General features: G+C 38.5%; 2 protein-coding genes across 2 annotated transcripts in view; one reads left to right on the top strand and one right to left on the bottom strand.

The window, feature by feature from the left end:
- LOC121580557 (acetyl-coenzyme A synthetase, cytoplasmic) overlaps positions 1 to 11,169 on the top strand; it is a 75,251-nt gene extending 64,082 nt beyond the window's left edge. The window contains 4 exon segments of the mRNA XM_041895499.2: positions 9,127 to 9,195; positions 9,471 to 9,647; positions 9,903 to 9,977; positions 10,079 to 11,169. Of these exon segments, the coding sequence (XP_041751433.2) occupies positions 9,127 to 9,195; positions 9,471 to 9,647; positions 9,903 to 9,977; positions 10,079 to 10,206 (449 nt within the window). The 3' untranslated portion in view covers positions 10,207 to 11,169.
- A 4,556-nt stretch (positions 11,170 to 15,725) lies between these two features.
- The window catches only part of LOC121580556 (microtubule cross-linking factor 1-like), a 148,188-nt gene continuing 144,763 nt past the window's right edge, over positions 15,726 to 19,150 (bottom strand). Inside the window, exon 17 of the mRNA XM_045224658.1 lies at positions 15,726 to 18,094. Within this exon, the coding sequence (XP_045080593.1) occupies positions 17,855 to 18,094 (240 nt within the window). The 3' untranslated portion in view covers positions 15,726 to 17,854. The remainder of the gene's footprint in view (positions 18,095 to 19,150) is intronic.

Below are 19,150 nucleotides of genomic sequence, written 5' to 3'. Positions count from 1 at the left end.
CCTGTTAGATTCTATCCTGTTAGATTCTATCCTGTTAGATTCTATCCTGTTAGATTCTATCCTGTTAGATTCTATCCTGTTAGATTATATCCTGTTAGATTCTATCCTGTTAGATTATATCCTGTTAGATACTGTCCTGTTAGATTCTATCCTGTTAGATTCTATCCTGTTAGATTCTATCCTGTTAGATCCTATCAGATCCTATCCTGTTAGATCCTATCCTGTTAGATTCTATCCTGTTAGATACTGTCCTGTTAGATACTGTCCTGTTAGATTATATCCTCTTAGATTCTATCCTGTTAGATCCTGTTAGATCCTATCCTGTTAGATCCTATCAGATCCTATCCTGTTAGATTATATCAGATCCTATCCTGTTAGATTCTATCCTGTTAGATTCTATCCTGTTAGATCCTATCCTGTTAGGTCCTATCAGATCCTATCCTGTTAGATCCTATCAGATCCTATCCTGTTAGATTCTATCCTGTTAGATCCTATCAGATCCTATCCTGTTAGATCCTATCATATCCTATCCTGTTAGATCATATCCTGTTAGATTATATCCTGTTAGATTATATCCTGTTAGATACTGTCCTGTTAGATTATATCCTGTTAGATTCTATCCTGTTAGATCCTATCCTGTTAGATTCTATCCTGTTAGATTCTATCCTGTTAGATCCTATCCTGTTAGATTCTATCCTGTTAGATTCTATCCTGTTAGATCCTATCCTGTTAGATTATATCCTGTTAGATTCTATCCTGTTAGATTATATCCTGTTAGATCCTGTTAGATCCTATCAGATCCTGTTAGATTCTATCCTGTTAGATTCTATCCTGTTAGATTCTATCCTGTTAGATCCTATCAGATCCTATCCTGTTAGATTCTATCCTGTTAGATTCTATCCTGTTAGATTCTATCCTGTTAGATTCTATCCTGTTAGATCCTATCAGATTCTATCCTGTTAGATTCTATCCTGTTAGATCCTATCCTGTTAGATTCTATCCTGTTAGATTCTATCCTGTTAGATCCTATCCTGTTAGATTATATCCTGTTAGATTCTATCCTGTTAGATTCTATCCTGTTAGATTCTATCCTGTTAGATCCTATCCTGTTAGATCCTATCCTGTTAGATTCTATCCTGTTAGATCCTATCCTGTTAGATTCTATCCTGTTAGATTCTATCCTGTTAGATCCTATCCTGTTAGATTATATCCTGTTAGATTCTATCCTGTTAGATTCTATCCTGTTAGATTCTATCCTGTTAGATTCTATCCTGTTAGATTATATCCTGTTAGATTCTATCCTGTTAGATTATATCCTGTTAGATACTGTCCTGTTAGATACTGTCCTGTTAGATTCTATCCTGTTAGATTCTATCCTGTTAGATTCTATCCTGTTAGATTATATCCTGTTAGATTCTATCCTGTTAGATTATATCCTGTTAGATACTGTCCTGTTAGATACTGTCCTGTTAGATTATATCCTCTTAGATTCTATCCTGTTAGATCCTGTTAGATCCAATCCTGTTAGATCCTATCAGATCCTATCCTGTTAGATTATATCAGATCCTATCCTGTTAGATTCTATCCTGTTAGATTCTATCCATTTAGATCCTATCCTGTTAGGTCCTATCAGATCCTATCCTGTTAGATCCTATCAGATCCTATCCTGTTAGATTCTATCCTGTTAGATCCTATCAGATCCTATCCTGTTAGATCCTATCAGATCCTATCCTGTTAGATCATATCCTGTTAGATTATATCCTGTTAGATTATATCCTGTTAGATACTGTCCTGTTAGATTCTATCCTGTTAGATCCTATCAGATCATATCCTGTTAGATCCTATCAGATTCTATCCTGTTAGATTATATCCTGTTAGATCCTATCAGATCCTATCCTGTTAGATTCTATCCTGTTAGATTCTATCCTGTTAGATCCTATCAGATCCTATCCTGTTAGATTCTATCCTGTTAGATCCTATCAGATCCTATCCTGTTAGATCCTATCAGATCCTATCCTGTTAGATTCTATCCTGTTAGATCCTATCAGATCCTATCCTGTTAGATTCTATCCTGTTAGATTATATCCTGTTAGATCCTATCAGATCCTATCCTGTTAGATTCTATCCTGTTAGATTCTATCCTGTTAGATTCTATCCTGTTAGATACTGTCCTGTTAGATTATATCCTGTTAGATCCTATCCTGTTAGATCCTATCAGATTATATCCTGTTAGATTATATCCTGTTAGATCCTATCAGATCCTATCCTGTTAGATCCTATCCTGTTAGATTATATCCTGTTAGATACTGTCCTGTTAGATTCTATCCTGTTAGATTCTATCCTGTTAGATCCTGTTAGATCCTATCCTGTTAGATCCTATCAGATCCTATCCTGTTAGATTCTATCAGATCCTATCCTGTTAGATTCTATCCTGTTAGATTCTATCCTGTTAGATTCTATCCTGTTAGATCCTATCCTGTTAGGTCCTATCAGATCCTATCATGTTAGATCCTATCAGATCCTATCCTGTTAGATTCTATCCTGTTAGATCCTATCAGATCCTATCCTGTTAGATCCTATCAGATCCTATCCTGTTAGATCCTATCCTGTTAGATTCTATCCTGTTAGATTCTATCCTGTTAGATCCTATCCTGTTAGATACTATCCTGTTAGATTATATCCTGTTAGATTATATCCTGTTAGATTCTATCCTGTTAGATTCTATCCTGTTAGATTATATCCTGTTAGATCCTATCAGATCCTATCCTGTTAGATCCTATCTTGTTAGATTCTATCCTGTTAGATCCTCTCTATCCTGTTAGATTCTATCAGATCCTATCCTGTTAGATTCTATCCTGTTAGATCCTATCAGATCCTATCCTGTTAGATTCTATCCTGTTAGATTCTATCCTGTTAGATTCTATCCTGTTAGATTCTATCCTGTTAGATTCTATCCTGTTAGATTCTATCCTGTTAGATTCTATCCTGTTAGATTCTATCCTGTTAGATCCTATCCTGTTAGATTCTATCCTGTTAGATCCTATCAGATCCTATCCTGAGTTCTATCCTGTCAGATTCTATCCTGTTAGATTCTATCCTGTTAGATCCTATCCTGTTAGATCCTATCCTGTTAGATTCTATCCTGTTAGATTCTATCCTGTTAGATTCTATCCTGTTAGATCCTGTTAGATCCTATCCTGTTAGATCTATCAGATCCTATCCTGTTAGATCCTATCTGTTAGATTCTATCCTGTTAGATTCTATCCTGTTAGATCCTATCAGATCCTATCCTGTTAGATTCTATCCTGTTAGATTCTATCCTGTTAGATTCTATCCTGTTAGATCCTATCCTGTTAGGTCCTATCTTAGATCCTATCCTGTAGATCCTATCCTGTTAGATTCTATCCTGTTAGATTCTATCCTGTTAGATCCTATCTCTATCCTGTTAGATCCTATCAGATCCTATCCTGTTAGATTCTATCTGTTAGATTCTATCCTGTTAGATCCTATCCTGTTAGATTCTATCCTGTTAGATTCTATCCTGTTAGATTCTGTCCTGTTAGATTCTATCCTGTTAGATCCTATCCTTAGATCCTATCCTGTTAGATTCTATCCGTTAGATTCTATCCTGTTAGATTCTATCCTGTTAGATCCTATCAGATCCTATCCTGTTAGATTCTATCCTGTTAGATTCTATCCTGTTAGATCCTATCCTTAGATCCTATCCTGTTAGATTCTATCCTGTTTGATTCTATCCTGTTAGATTCTATCCTGTTAGATCCTATCCTGTTAGATTCTATCCTGTTAGATTCTATCCTGTTAGATTCTATCCTGTTAGATTCTATCATCCTGTTAGATTCTATCCTGTTAGATTCTATCCTGTTAGATTCTATCCTGTTAGATCCTATCCTGTTAGATTCTATCCTGTTAGATTCTATCCTGTTAGATTCTATCCTGTTAGATTCTATCCTGTTAGATCCTATCCTGTTAGATTCTATCCTGTTAGATCCTATCAGATCCTATCCTGTTAGATTCTATCCTGTTAGATTCTATCCTGTTAGATCCTATCCTGTTAGATTCTATCCTGTTAGATTCTATCCTGTTAGATTCTATCCTGTTAGATTCTATCCTGTTAGATTCTATCCTGTTAGATCCTATCCTGTTAGATTCTATCCTGTTAGATTCTATCCTGTTAGATTCTATCCTGTTAGATTCTATCCTGTTAGATTCTATCCTGTTAGATTCTATCCTGTCAGATCCTTTCCCTTTTAGGTCCTATCAGATCCTATCCTGTTAGATCCTATCAGATCCTATCCTGTTAGATTCTATCCTGTTAGATCCTATCACATCCTATCCTGTTAGATCCTATCAGATCCTATCCTGTTAGATCCTATCAGATCCTATCCTGTTAGATCCTATCCTGTTAGATTCTATCCTGTTAGATTCTATCCTGTTAGATACTATCCTGTTAGATTCTATCCTGTTAGATCCTATCACCTATCCTGTTAGATCCTATCTAGTTCTATCCTGTTAGATTATATCCTGTTAGATCCTATTAGATCCTATCCTGTTAGATTCTATCCTGTTAGATTCTATCCTGTTAGATCCTATCAGATCCTATCCTGTTAGATTCTATCCTGTTAGATTCTATCCTGTTAGATTCTATCCTGTTAGATCCTATCAGATCCTATCCTGTTAGATTCTATCCTGTTAGATCCTATCAGATCCTATCCTGTTAGATTCTATCCTGTTAGATTCTATCCTGTTAGATTCTATCCTGTTAGATTCTATCCTGTTAGATTCTATCCTGTTAGATTCTATCCTGTTAGATTCTATCCTGTTAGATTATATCTTGTTAGATTATATCCTGTTAGATCCTATCAGATTCTATCCTGTTAGATCCTATCAGATCCTATCCTGTTAGATTCTATCCTGTTAGATCCTATCCTGTTAGATCCTATCCTGTTAGATTCTATCCTGTTAGATTATATCTTGTTAGATTATATCCTGTTAGATTATATCTTGTTAGATTCTATCCTGTTAGATCCTATCAGATCCTATCCTGTTAGATTCTATCCTGTTAGACTCTATCCTGTTAGATTCTATGCTGTTAGATTCTATCCTGTTAGATTCTATCCTGTTAGATTCTATCCTGTTAGATTCTATCCTGTTAGATTCTATCCTGTTAGATTATATCCTGTTAGATCCTATCGATCCTATCCTGTTAGATCCTATCAGATCCTATCCTGTTAGATTCTATCCTGTTAGATCCTATCAGATCCTATCCTGTTAGATCCTATCTGCTAGATTCTATCCTGTTAGATCCTATCAGATCCTATCCTGTTAGATCCTATCCTGTTAGATTCTATCCTGTTAGATACTATCCTGTTAGATTCTATCCTGTTAGATCCTATCAGATCCTATCCTGTTAGATCCCTATCAGATTATATCCTGTTAGATTCTATCCTGTTAGATCCTATCAGATCCTATCCTGTTAGATTCTATCCTGTTAGATTCTATCCTGTTAGATCCTATCAGATCCTATCCTGTTAGATTCTATCCTGTTAGATTCTATCCTGTTAGATTCTATCCTGTTAGATTCTATCCTGTTAGATTCTATCCTGTTAGATTCTATCCTGTTAGATTCTATCCTGTTAGATCCTATCAGATCCTATCCTGTTAGATTCTATCCTGTTAGATTCTATCCTGTTAGATCCTATCCTGTTAGATTCTATCCTGTTAGATTCTATCCTGTTAGATCCTATCCTGTTAGATTCTATCCTGTTAGATACTATCCTGTTAGATTCTATCCTGTTAGATTCTATCCTGTTAGATTCTATCCTGTTAGATTCTATCCTGTTAGATTCTATCCTGTTAGATTCTATCCTGTTAGATCCTTTCCCTTTTAGGTCCTATCAGATCCTATCCTGTTAGATCCTATCAGATCCTATCCTGTTAGATTCTATCCTGTTAGATCCTATCAGATCCTATCCTGTTAGATCCATCCTATCCTGTTAGATCCTATCAGATCCTATCCTGTTAGATCCTATCCTGTTAGATTCTATCCTGTTAGATTCTATCATGTTAGATACTATCCTGTTAGATTCTATCCTGTTAGATCCTACAGATCCTATCCTGTTAGATCCTATCATCCTGTTAGATTATATCCTGTTAGATCCTATTAGATCCTATCCTGTTAGATTCTATCCTGTTAGATTCTATCCTGTTAGATCCTATCCTATCCTGTTAGATTCTATCCTGTTAGATTCTATCCTGTTAGATTCTATCCTGTTAGATCCTATCAGATCCTATCCTGTTAGATTCTATCCTGTTAGATCCTATCAGATCATATCCTGTTAGATTCTATCCTGTTAGATTCTATCCTGTTAGATTCTATTATGTTAGATTCTATCCTGTTAGATTCTATCCTGTTAGATTCTATCCTGTTAGATTCTATCCTGTTAGATTATATCCTGTTAGATTATATCCTGTTAGATCCTATCAGATCCTATCCTGTTAGATCCTATCAAATATCCTGTTAGATTCTATCCTGTTAGATCCTATCCTGTTAGATCCTATCCTGTTAGATTCTATCCTGTTAGATTCTATCCTGTTAGATTCTATCCTGTTAGATCCTGTTAGATCCTATCCTGTTAGATCCTATCAGATCCTATCCTGTTAGATTCTATCCTGTTAGATTCTATCCTGTTAGATTCTATCCTGTTAGATTATATCAGATCCTATCCTGTTAGATTCTATCCTGTTAGATTCTATCCTGTTAGATTCTATCCTGTTAGATCCTATCCTGTTAGGTCCTATCAGATCCTATCCTGTTAGATCCTATCAGATCCTATCCTGTTAGATTCTATCCTGTTAGATCCTATCAGATCCTATCCTGTTAGATCCTATCAGATCCTATCCTGTTAGATCCTATCAGATCCTATCCTGTTAGATCCTATCCTGTTAGATTCTATCCTGTTAGATACTGTCCTGTTAGATTCTATCCTGTTAGATCCTATCAGATCCTATCCTGTTAGATCCTATCAGATTCTATCCTGTTAGATTCTATCCTGTTAGATCCTATCAGATCCTATCCTGTTAGATTCTATCCTGTTAGATTCTATCCTGTTAGATCCTATCAGATCCTATCCTGTTAGATTCTATCCTGTCTGATTCTATCCTGTTAGATTCTATCCTGTTAGATCCTATCAGATCCTATCCTGTTAGATTCTATCCTGTTAGATTCTATCCTGTTAGATTCTATCCTGTTAGATCCTATCAGATCCTATCCTGTTAGATTCTATCCTGTTAGATCCTATCAGATCCTATCCTGTTAGATTCTATCCTGTTAGATTCTATCCTGTTAGATCCTATCAGATCCTATCCTATCAGATCCTATCCTGTTAGATTCTATCCTGTTAGATTCTATCCTGTTAGATTCTATCCTGTTAGATTCTATCCTGTTAGATCCTATCAGATCCTATCCTGTTAGATTCTATCCTGTTAGATTCTATCCTGTTAGATCCTATCAGATCCTATCCTGTTAGATTCTATCCTGTCTGATTCTATCCTGTTAGATTCTATCCTGTTAGATCCTATCAGATCCTATCCTGTTAGATTCTATCCTGTTAGATCCTATCAGATCCTATCCTGTTAGATTCTATCCTGTTAGATTCTATCCTGTTAGATCCTATCAGATCCTATCCTGTTAGATCCTATCCTGTTAGATTCTATCCTGTTAGACTCTATCCTGTTAGATTATATCTTGTTAGATTATATCCTGTTAGATTATATCAGATCCTATCCTGTTAGATCCTATCAGATTATATCCTGTTAGATTCTATCCTGTTAGATCCTATCAGATCCTATCCTGTTAGATCCTATCCTGTTAGATTATATCCTGTTAGATTCTATCCTGTTAGATTCTATCCTGTTAGATCCTATCCTGTTAGATTCTATCCTGTTAGATCCTATCCTGTTAGATTCTATCCTATCAGATCCTATCCTGTTAGATCCTATCCTGTTAGATTATATCCTGTTAGATTCTATCCTGTTAGATTCTATCCTGTTAGATCCTATCCTGTTAGATTATATCCTGTTAGATCCTATCCTGTTAGATTATATCCTGTTAGATCCTATCCTGTTAGATTCTATCCTGTTAGATTATATCTTGTTAGATTATATCCTGTTAGATTATATCTTGTTAGATTCTATCCTGTTAGATCCTATCAGATCCTATCCTGTTAGATTCTATCCTGTTAGATCCTATCAGATCCTATCCTGTTAGATTCTATCCTGTTAGACTCTATCCTGTTAGATTCTATCCTGTTAGATTATATCCTGTTAGATTATATCTTGTTAGATTATATCCTGTTAGATCCTATCAGATCCTATCCTGTTAGATCCTATCAGATTATATCCTGTTAGATTCTATCCTGTTAGATCCTATCAGATCCTATCCTGTTAGATCCTATCCTGTTAGATTATATCCTGTTAGATTCTATCCTGTTAGTTACTGTCCTGTTAGATCCTATCCTGTTAGATTCTATCCTGTTAGATCCTATCCTGTTAGATTCTATCCTGTTAGATTCTATCCTGTTAGATTCTATCCTGTTAGATCCTATCAGATCCTATCCTGTTAGATTATATCCTGTTAGATTCTATCCTGTTAGATTCTATCCTGTTAGATTCTATCCTGTTAGATTCTATCCTGTTAGATCCTATCAGATCCTATCCTGTTAGATTCTATCCTGTTAGATTCTATCCTGTTAGATCCTGTCCTGTTAGATTCTATCCTGTTAGATTCTATCCTGTTAGATTCTATCCTGTTAGATACTATCCTGTTAGATTCTATCCTGTTAGATTCTATCCTGTTAGATTCTATCCTGTTAGATTATATCCTGTTAGATACTATCCTGTTAGATCCTGTCCTGTTAAAGACGATCCTGTTAGATCCTGTCCTGTTAGATGTGATCCTGTTACAGCCTATTTGGCTTCGCTGCTTGACCACTGTTATATCCTATCCTCTGTGACCACGTCCCAGCCATGATAAAAATATCATAACACATGGCCTCCTATGTATTATTTCATATTCATTCATTAATTCACTCACTCGTTGTTTCCCAGGCTGCAGGAGAGATGGAGATGGCTACTACTGGATCACAGGCAGGATAGACGACATGATCAACGTATCAGGTCAATTGTTTTCCACAGTTTTGCCACAGTGCTGCTGCTGTGTTTTTTGGTGGTGTAGGTTGGATTATTGTAAAGCGCTTTGTGACACAGGTCGCTGTGAAAAGTGCTTTATGAATACATTTGATCTATTAATTAATTGAATGAGTGATTGTGGCTCACTTAACCTATTGATTTTAACTAGTGGAGCAGAGAACCTGCGTCTCAAGCTGTTCTCTATTATTAGTGATAACTCTGTACAGTCAGTAATAGAACCCATGTTTGTCGTCCTCCTCCAGGTCACCTGTTGAGTACAGCGGAGGTGGAGGCATCTCTAACAGAGCATGGAGCGGTGGCCGAGGCAGCAGTGGTCAGCAGACCCCACGCGGTCAAGGGGGAGTGTCTCTACTGTTTCGTTACTCTGAAGGACTGCAGAGAGTTCGACCGCGCTCTGGTGGAGGAACTCAAGAGACAAGGTAGGGCTTTCAGACGGAGGAAAAACTAGACAAAAAACAAGAATCAAATTGATTGAAATTGAAGCCGAATCTATGTCCGTTATTGCCTTGAATTCCAGGTTTGTCCTTGTAGAAGGAATGCAAGGTTACGGCATCTGGCTTTGAGATTATGTCTATTACCATACTATGACTATCAGATCCAGTCGCCGTACCACCAAAGGTTTTTTTCTGATGGTATTATATTTCACATTAAAACGTTTTTCTTATGTCTTGCAGTGAGAGAGAAGATTGGTCCGATCGCCACTCCAGACTTCATCCAGAACGCTCCTGGACTTCCTAAAACACGCTCTGGTAGGTACACTGTTTACTTCACACGATGATTGACTTTTACAGACATTTTATAATTGACCTTTTTTATTTATGTTTCATTTGACCAACAACATCATCCTCAGGTAAGATCATGAGGCGGGTCCTGAGGCAGATTGCCCGGAACGAGAAGGATCTAGGTGACCTTTCAACTCTGGCTGACCCTAAGGTCGTGGAGGTCCTGTTCAGCCAGCGGTGTGAGACAGCTGCTTGAGGGGCTGCATGTCAACACTCTGTGTGGCGTCCTCTCCTCGTGTCCTCTCCTTCTCTCCTCTCCTTGTCTCCTCTCCTTCATCTACATTGTTCTGAAAACACAGGATAGGTGAATATAGGATATAGAATATTCAGTAGGCAATATGGCGGATGGGATGTTTTCTTTCTCTTACCTATTCAGCTTATATACCAGTGCAGATGAAGGAGAGGAGACAAGGAGTGGAAGCCAGGTTAGACGATTGAGACACACCCAGAGAGGCTCTCCCTCAAGTCACGGTGCGGATGAATACGGCACTGGTCCTGAATCAGTCTCAGGGCTTTTCATGTGCACTGTTTGGGGATGGGATTAGGTTTGGGAGGACAGATCCTAGATCAGATCTTATGGGAAAACGATTGACTTTGAGTTATTCTATGTAGACAAACGATAATACAGAAGCAACAGTCCAATGAAAGTCCCCAGCCCAAACATTGCATTCAGTTTCATTTCATTTTCTTTCCCGAACGGGGGTCAAACAGATAGGCCAAATAATTATAAATGCCACAATGTCATTTTGCATTTAATAATGGGTGGGCCCATATTGAGGTGAACTGGACCCAGAATCAGAATCTTACCCTTGTTGCCTGCTCAGTAACCTAACCTCTGGAACATTCTCTCAGTGTTCTAAATTATTGATCAGCTCAGGATGGATCAACATGATGAATCAGCTTGTAGCTTCCATCTTGCTTTTCACGATGTGCTCCTCAGACTTGATAGATTAGTAATGATCGGTCATGTCTAAATGATGAATGAAAGCTAGCTAGCTGTTCACTTTTTTTATAGCTATGAAAAACTATCCCAGGGAGACCAGTCAGCTTTGCACACTTCTACACCAGGGGCTTGTATTTGTTTGGACGTCAATGTATATTTCCAACTTGAGATTTTAATGTTTTTGTTGACATGAGAATAAAAGTGTTTCATGTTTAATGATTGTTCTTTTCAAATTCATATGAAAATCCTTTGAAAAGCTTTTTCTTCTAACGGGGAAGGCTTGTTAGACGACCCTCTTATGGTGCTTTGATGATATCATCGGCTAGTCTAGTCTAGTCAGATCAGAGCTGTGCTTCAGGGCTCTATTCAATCAGTATCGCGGAAAATGCAGCATTACAGCGTGATTTGAATTTTTAAAGGCAGTATTCCCACGTTAGCGTATATACGGCGTTTACTGTGAACGCTGCAGATGTCGGCTCAATAGGAAAATTATCTTTCAATTTCAGCGCTGCAGATTGAATAGAGGCCTTACTGTGAAAGCCTCTACCCTACTTTCAAGGCTTAATAATAATAATAAGATGTTTGGCAGTCGCCTTTATCCAAAGCGACTTATAGTCATAAGTCCCAAGCGGGAAATGTTTCATGTTTTATTGTCACGTACACGTTGTACTGTGAAATGCCTTTCTTAGAGTTTTTTTTTTGCCTTTCTTGATCCTACAAACCTTGGCGCTGCAAAGCGCTACCAACTTAGCCACGCAGGACCTGTTCTTTCCCTGTTGCTGTTTCTGATTGAGGGACAAACACATGCCGTAAGGTATCTGATCAGTCCAGCAGCGATTACAGAAGGAGTGAGGTACCTTATCTCAAGTGCCTTTTCAGCTGGAAACATGCTATCATGCAAAATATCCTTGAAGATAATCATCATTAGTTTGAAGTGCCTATAGACCATAGTAGAGCTGACGTCACTCTGTCAGACCAAGGACAGTCCTGTCAGCAGCTGCCAGACGTTAGAAGACATTAGAGATTCAGAAGTCATGAAATCCAATTTTCCACTCCACTTATTCAATTACAAATGAGATTGGATTATATTTGTTCGTGTGTGCATGTACATGGATAAGCACACCAAGGACAATGCAATTCCCAGGCTGTGGTAAATGCCTGAATAGAAAATCAGTTTTAATATTGCAGATAGATTGTGAGTTCTATCAATGTAATTATCTGCATCATCATCAAGTTTTGAATCTGCCGTTGTTTTTGTGTATCAGTTCATAAACCATGTGCCAAGGATTCGGCACATCGAATATCTCTTCCCAACTAGTTTGCAACCTGTATGGGGCAGCTGACAATTTGTTGGTCAAATGAAATACATTTTTATTGGTCGCATATGTTTAGCAGATGATATTGAGGGTGTAGTGAAATGCTTGTGTTCCTAGCTCCAACAGTGCAGTAATATCTAACAATTCACAACATGTATAGTACCAGTCAAACGTTTGGACACACCTACTCATTCAAGGGTTTTTCTTTATTTTTTACTATTTTCTACATTGTAGAATAATAGTGAAGACATCAAAACTATGAAATAACACATATGGAATCATGTAGTAACCAAAAAAGTGTTAAACAAATCAAAATATATATTTTATATTTGAGATTCTTCAAAGTAGCCACCCTTTGCCTTGATGACAGCTTTGCACACTCTTGGCATTCTCTCAACCAGCTTCACCTGGAATGCTTTTCCAACAGTCTCGAAGGAGTTCCCACATATGCTGAGCACTTGTTGGCTGCTTTTCCTTCACTCTGCGGTCCAACTCATCCCAAACCATCTCAATTGGGTTGAGGTTGGGTGATTGTGGAGGCCAGGTCATCTGATGCAGCACTCTGTCACTCTCCTTCTTGGTCAAATAGCCCTTACACAGCCTGGAGGTGTGTTTTGGGTCATTGTCCTGTTGAAAAACAAATGATAGTCCCACTAAGTGCAAACCAGATGGGATGGCGTATCGCTGCAGAATGCTGTGGCAGCCATGCTGGTTAAGTGTGCCTTGAATTCTAAATAAATCACAGACAGTGTCACCAGCAAAGCACCCCCACACCATCACACCTCCTCCTCCATGCTTCACAGTGGGAACCACACATGCTGAGATCATCCGTTCACCTACTCTGCGTCTCACAAAGACACAGTGTTTGGAACCAAAAATCTCAAATTTGGACTCCAGACCAAAGGACAGATTTCCACCGGTCTAATGTCCATTGCTTGTGTTTCTTGGCCCAAGCAGGTCTCTTCTTCTTATTGGTGTCCTTTAGTAGTTTTTATTTGGGCTGCAATCTGAGGCTGGTAACTCTAATTAACTTATCCTCTGCAGCAGAGGTAACTCTGGGTCTTCCTTTCCTGTGGCAGTCCTCATGAGAGCCAGTTTCATCATAGCGCTTGATGGTTTTTGCGACTGCACTTGAAGAAACGTTCAAAGTTTTTCCAGATTGACTGACCTTCATGTCTTAAAGTAATGATGGACTGTCATTTCTCTTTGCTTATTTTGAGCTGTTCTTGCCATAATATGGACTTGGTCTTTTACCAAATAGGGCTATCTTCTGTATACCCCCCCACCTTTTCACAACACAACTGATTGGCTCAAACGCATTAAGAAGGAAAGAGATTTCACAAATGAACATTTAAAAAGGCACACCTGTTAATTGAAATGCATTCCAGGTGACTACCTCATGAAGCTGGTTGAGAGAATACCAGGAGTGTGCAAAGTTGTCATCAAGGCAACGGGTGGCTACTTTGAAGAATCACAAATATTAAATATATTTTGATTTGTTAAACACTTTCATGGTTACTACATGATTCCACATGTGTTATTTCATAGTTTTGATGTCTTCAATGTAGAAAATAGTACAAATATAGAAAAACCCTTGAATGAGTAGGTGTGTCCAAACTTTTGACTGGTAGTGTAAGTGCCTTTGGAAAGTATTCAGACCCCTTGACTTTTTCCACATTTTGTTAGGTTACAGCCTTATTCTAAAATTGATTAAATAGTTTTTTCCCCTCATCAATATACACACAATACCCCATAATGACAAAGCAAAAACAGGTTTTTAGAAATGTATAAAAAGAAACACCATGAAATATCACATTACATAAGTATTCAGACCCTTTACTCAGTACTTTGTTGAAGCACCTTTGGCAGCGATTACAGCCTCGAGTCTTCTTGGGTATGACGCTACAAGCTTGGCACACCTGTATTTGGGGAGTTTCTCCCATTCTTCTCTGCCGATCCTCTCAAGCTCTGTCAGGTTGGATGGGGAGCGTCGCTGCACAGCTATTTTCAGGTCTCTCCAAAGATGTTCGATCAGATTCAAGTCCGGGCTCTGGCTGGGCGACTCAAGGACATTCAGAGACTTGTCCCGAAGCCACTCCTGCGTTGTGTTGGCTGTGTGCTTAGGGTCGTTGTCCTGTTTTTGCTTTGTCATTATGGGGAATTGTGTGTAGATTGATGTGGGGAGAGAGGGGAAAATAGAGGCCAAGTAAGAGGGTGAGATAAAAAGAGAGAGATTCCTGTAGAGATGGAGATAAGTGGAGGAGGAGAGAAGAGAAAGACATACTGTAGAGAAAGAGAGATAGATGAAAGAGAAGGAGAAGGAAGAGAGGAGAGGAGAAGGAAACGAGGGAGAGATGCAGGGGTTACCTATCCTGGAGTTATTAACCTATCCTGGAGTTATTAACCTATCCTGGAGTTATTAACCTCTCCTGGAGTTATTAGTGTTAATAATGAATGAGGCTCCAGAGAGGGGAGGAGAGAGACAGAAGACGGTGGCTTTACTTGACATCACTTATAAATGATAACAGGCCACGAAAGGAAAGGTAGGTGTCCCTAAACATGGACACATTATAGAGGCATCCTTTATTGTTGAAACTAAGGTTACTATAGTAAATGTTCACGAGGCATCCTGAATTTAAGATCTAATTAAATTATGAGAAATACACTGAAAAGGGAATTAGCCCTCGTCGTCTCCTATCAACACACTGGGTGTTATTAACTATTCAGTGGATTGGACCCCTCGTCTCCTATCAACACACTGGGTGTTATTAACTAATCATAGTAACGACTGTTTCTCTCTCTATTTATATCATAGTAGCAACTGTACAAAACAGCATACATACTGTATATAGTAGTACAATCATTTACATAAAAATATCTTACTTTTAGACTAAAAGTGTATGTAAATGATTGTACTACTATGTAATTCCAATTGACTAAAGGTTTTAGTCAATTGGAGTTAACTGACAACAAACTGACAGTTGAAGATATCACCACCCTCATAATCAAATCAAATCAAATTTTATTTTGTCACATGCTTTGTAAACAACAGGTGTAGACTAACAGTGAAATGCTTCCTTGTGGGCCCTTCCCAAACAACACAGAGAGAATGAAAGATACATCATATAAATGAAAATAAAATGAGGAATAAATACACAGTGAATAACTTTAATGTTTAATGCAGAGATTCAAAAACGATTGTGGGTTTAGACAATTCGCCATTTACAGGTTATTTACGACTAAAGCCGACATTTGCAGCTTTTTACGGACAAAGTGCGATCGGATTGCATCTTCACTCATCGGATGGTTCTATAATCGAACGAGTCCCTGCATACGAATACCTTGGTATTTGGATTGACAACGATTTATCGTATATTGTGTACATTTATGTTTTTCTATGCAATATGTGTTGTGTTTTATATTGAATTTGATTTGATTTTGATGTATTTTTTTTTAAATTGTATATCCAGGGCTTCCTCGTAAAAGATACACTGGTCTCAATGGTGACTCCCTGATTTAAATAAAGGTAAATAATTAAATCCCGGCCTTTAGTTGAGTTTTTACATCCAAGCTGGGTGATCTAGCACAATGACAGCAGTAGCAGCAGTTTGTATGTACATGCACTAACGTGTGTTTTCCCAAAGGCATGCAAATATGATCGCGTCCCAAAAGACAACCTATTCTCTACACAGTGCATGACCTTTGACCTGAGCCCACTCTAAAAAAAAAAATGCTGGGTTAAAAAAACAACTACATTTTGGGCTCTTTGGTAACCCAGTGCTGGGTTAATATTGGGGCAGAACACACACTGGGTTATATTGACCCAGCCAGTTGGGTTGCATGAATATATATAATATATATTATGTTATATTATAATAACCCAACATGTTGTTTTTTTGGGTATGCTGGGATGACCTAGCTGCTTATATTCAGGAAGCGTGGCTCATTAGTGGCTTGGCTTTCAGGTAGATCTTATTGGCCACTCTTGATAGTAAATGTCATTCCGGTGTATCATGTTAAAGAGATTATCCGGTACTTTTGTATACATTTTAGCCAGTAGTTCTGAAAGTAGCACTCACGAGCCAAAAGTGGTCCCCGAAAATTGCGTACTACCTCACATATGTGCACCACGACATTGTCTCTCTCTCGCTTTGCTGTGTGTGCATCTTGCTAGCTGTCACTCAAATGGCGAGGGTCTGAAGCTCATTGGTTAGAACTCAAATTGCTAGGGGTCTGGCCCACGTGGGGGAAAATGTATGGAAAATGGCACAGCAGAGCTTCCAAAAAAAACACTCACTTTCAAATTAGGGATTTCGTGGCTAATTGAGGTAAGACAGTAAGTCTGCTCATAGAATATGCATGTATGAAATACACATTGACACATCCAGCCCGGAGCCTGTCTTTAAGTTTGCATACTGCAAATTAAATGGTTCCTTTTTAAAAATATTTTACACATTCTTCTAGAATATTAAGATTATTTATTACATATGATAACAAGAAGGTATCTATTCCAACAAGTGGATTTGCATAGGCTTTTAGGGAACTCATATACTTCTGTAAGCCTCACTGAAGCTACAAAAATGTCAGGTGTTCAACCTTTACATGTGATAACTATACAACAGAACAGATTAATGACATTTACTCTCACGGGTGGCTAAAAAGAACTATTGGAATGCCACACCCGTACTAAACTACGCCTCCAGTCTTCGGATCTGACCCGCTGGGTCATATCTCAACGACCCAGCACCAATAACCCAGCATCAACAACCCAACCTTGCTCTTTTTAAAGAAAACAAATCAACCAAAACAACCCAACATGTTTTTACAGTGTGGGAATAGGTGGGAATAGGCTGCCATTCAACAACTGTGTTCCACATATACCGAAAGGTTATTCACTTACTATTTTTCCTCTCTTCTTCTATGCGTTTAGAGAGTTGAACATTCATTTTAACATATAGAGATAAAAACATACATACATTAGCATCGTAAATGACATCATGAAACAGCTGCCTCAGCGAACAGGAAGCAGTCGTGTTTGTTTGTTTGTTTGTTTCTTCTACCAATACAACTGAGTAGTCTGTCTTCAAGCTTCGAAGGAACAAACAGTAACATAAGGTATGGTCAACTTAATAAGAAAATAGTTTTAACAAGTATTTACACAACACAGAATATAACAAATTATATGTAATGCAAAATAATCAAAAACGTAAACAGACAGAACATTTGTAAACCTTCATGTTCGCACAAGTATTATAATAACGGTTTTATAGTTTTCTTTCAACACCTCAAAAGGTGTCCATTATATGGTTAAAATATAGATATATGTATTGTTTTGTATACATATATACACATATATCATGTGGAACTATGAGTAAATCAGGTACAGGCACCTCTGATGGCAATGTTTTTGATGAAGTCATTGTTGTTACAGTACATTCCAGGTTCTTTTCATTCCAGAATTCTAAGTTCCAGTTATTTTTCTTCCTGGTTGGTCAGCTGGTGCTAGAGGGTCTCATCCCCCCATTACATTACAACTCCTTCCTACGAGGGGGGGAGGGAGGACAAGGTAATGGGCGACGATTCTTTCATGCGGAAGACGACGGTTCCAGTCCTGTTCCTGTTCCAGTCTCGTCCAGCTCCGGTGTACAGGTGGTCCCAGTCACCATGGGGAAGGTGAACCTCCGCTCGGTGACATCGCGCCAGCCTCGGGGGGAGGAGGAGGGGGAATGGGCCGCCCAGCGGGAGGGGGGACGGCGGTTGGCTGGCCTCGCCGGACGCAGGAAACACGACTCCAGGGGTGGAGCCACCGGGGAACGAGGGAGGTCCTTCAGGAGAGGAGGAAGTAGATGTTAGAGAGAGAGAGAGAGGGAGACAAAATAGCTTCCTATATTCAACGTCTTTTAATGATGATTATTTTAATAATTTAAAAAAGGCATAACCCAAGACAGAGGAAAAGAAGTATGAACAAAAGTAAGTGTGACTAAAACAGGAAAGCAAATAATGACCACAGTACACAGTGAGGGAAAAAAGTATTTGATCCCCTGCTGATTTTGTACGTTTGCCCACTGACAAAGAAATGATCAGTCTATAATTTTAATGGTAGGTTTATTTGAACAGTGAGAAAAACGCATGATTGGCCCAGCGTCGTCCGGGTTTGGCCGGTGTAGGCCGTCATTGTAAATAAGAATGTGTTCTTAACTGACTTGCCTCGTTAAATAAAGGTTAAATAAAAAATTAAAACAATAAAAAAAACTTGGACCTGTTGTTATATAGCCTTTCTATTTTTATTAGCCTAACCCACGGAATGACAGGTATAACCCACGGAATGACAGGTATAACCCACGGAATGACAGGTATAACCCACGGAATGACAGGTATAACCCACGGAATGACAGGTATAACCCACGGAATGACAGGTATAACCCACGGAATGACAGGTATAACCCTAACCCACGGAATGACAGGTATAACCCACGGAATGACAGGTATAACCCTAACCCACGGAATGACAGGTATAACCCACAGAATGACAGGTATAACCCTAACCCACGGAATGACAGGTATAACCCTAACCCACGGAATGACAGGTATAACCCACGGAATGACAGGTATAACCCTAACCCACGGAATGACAGGTATAACCCACGGAATGACAGGTATAACCCACGGAATGACAGGTATCACCCACGGAATGACTGGTATAACCCACGGAATGACAGGTATAACCCACGGAATGACAGGTATAACCCACGGAATGACAGGTATAACCCTAACCCTAACCCACGGAATGACAGGTATAACCCTAACCCTAACCCACGGAATGACAGGTATAACCCTAACTCTAACCCACGGAATGACAGGTATAACCCACGGAATGACAG

The sequence above is a fragment of the Coregonus clupeaformis genome, chromosome 14, assembly GCF_020615455.1.
Source record: "Coregonus clupeaformis isolate EN_2021a chromosome 14, ASM2061545v1, whole genome shotgun sequence".
In the NCBI taxonomy this organism is placed as follows: Eukaryota; Metazoa; Chordata; class Actinopteri; order Salmoniformes; family Salmonidae; genus Coregonus; species Coregonus clupeaformis.
Note: the sequence above shows the minus strand (reverse complement) of the source record. Positions and strands in the feature narration are given on the sequence as shown.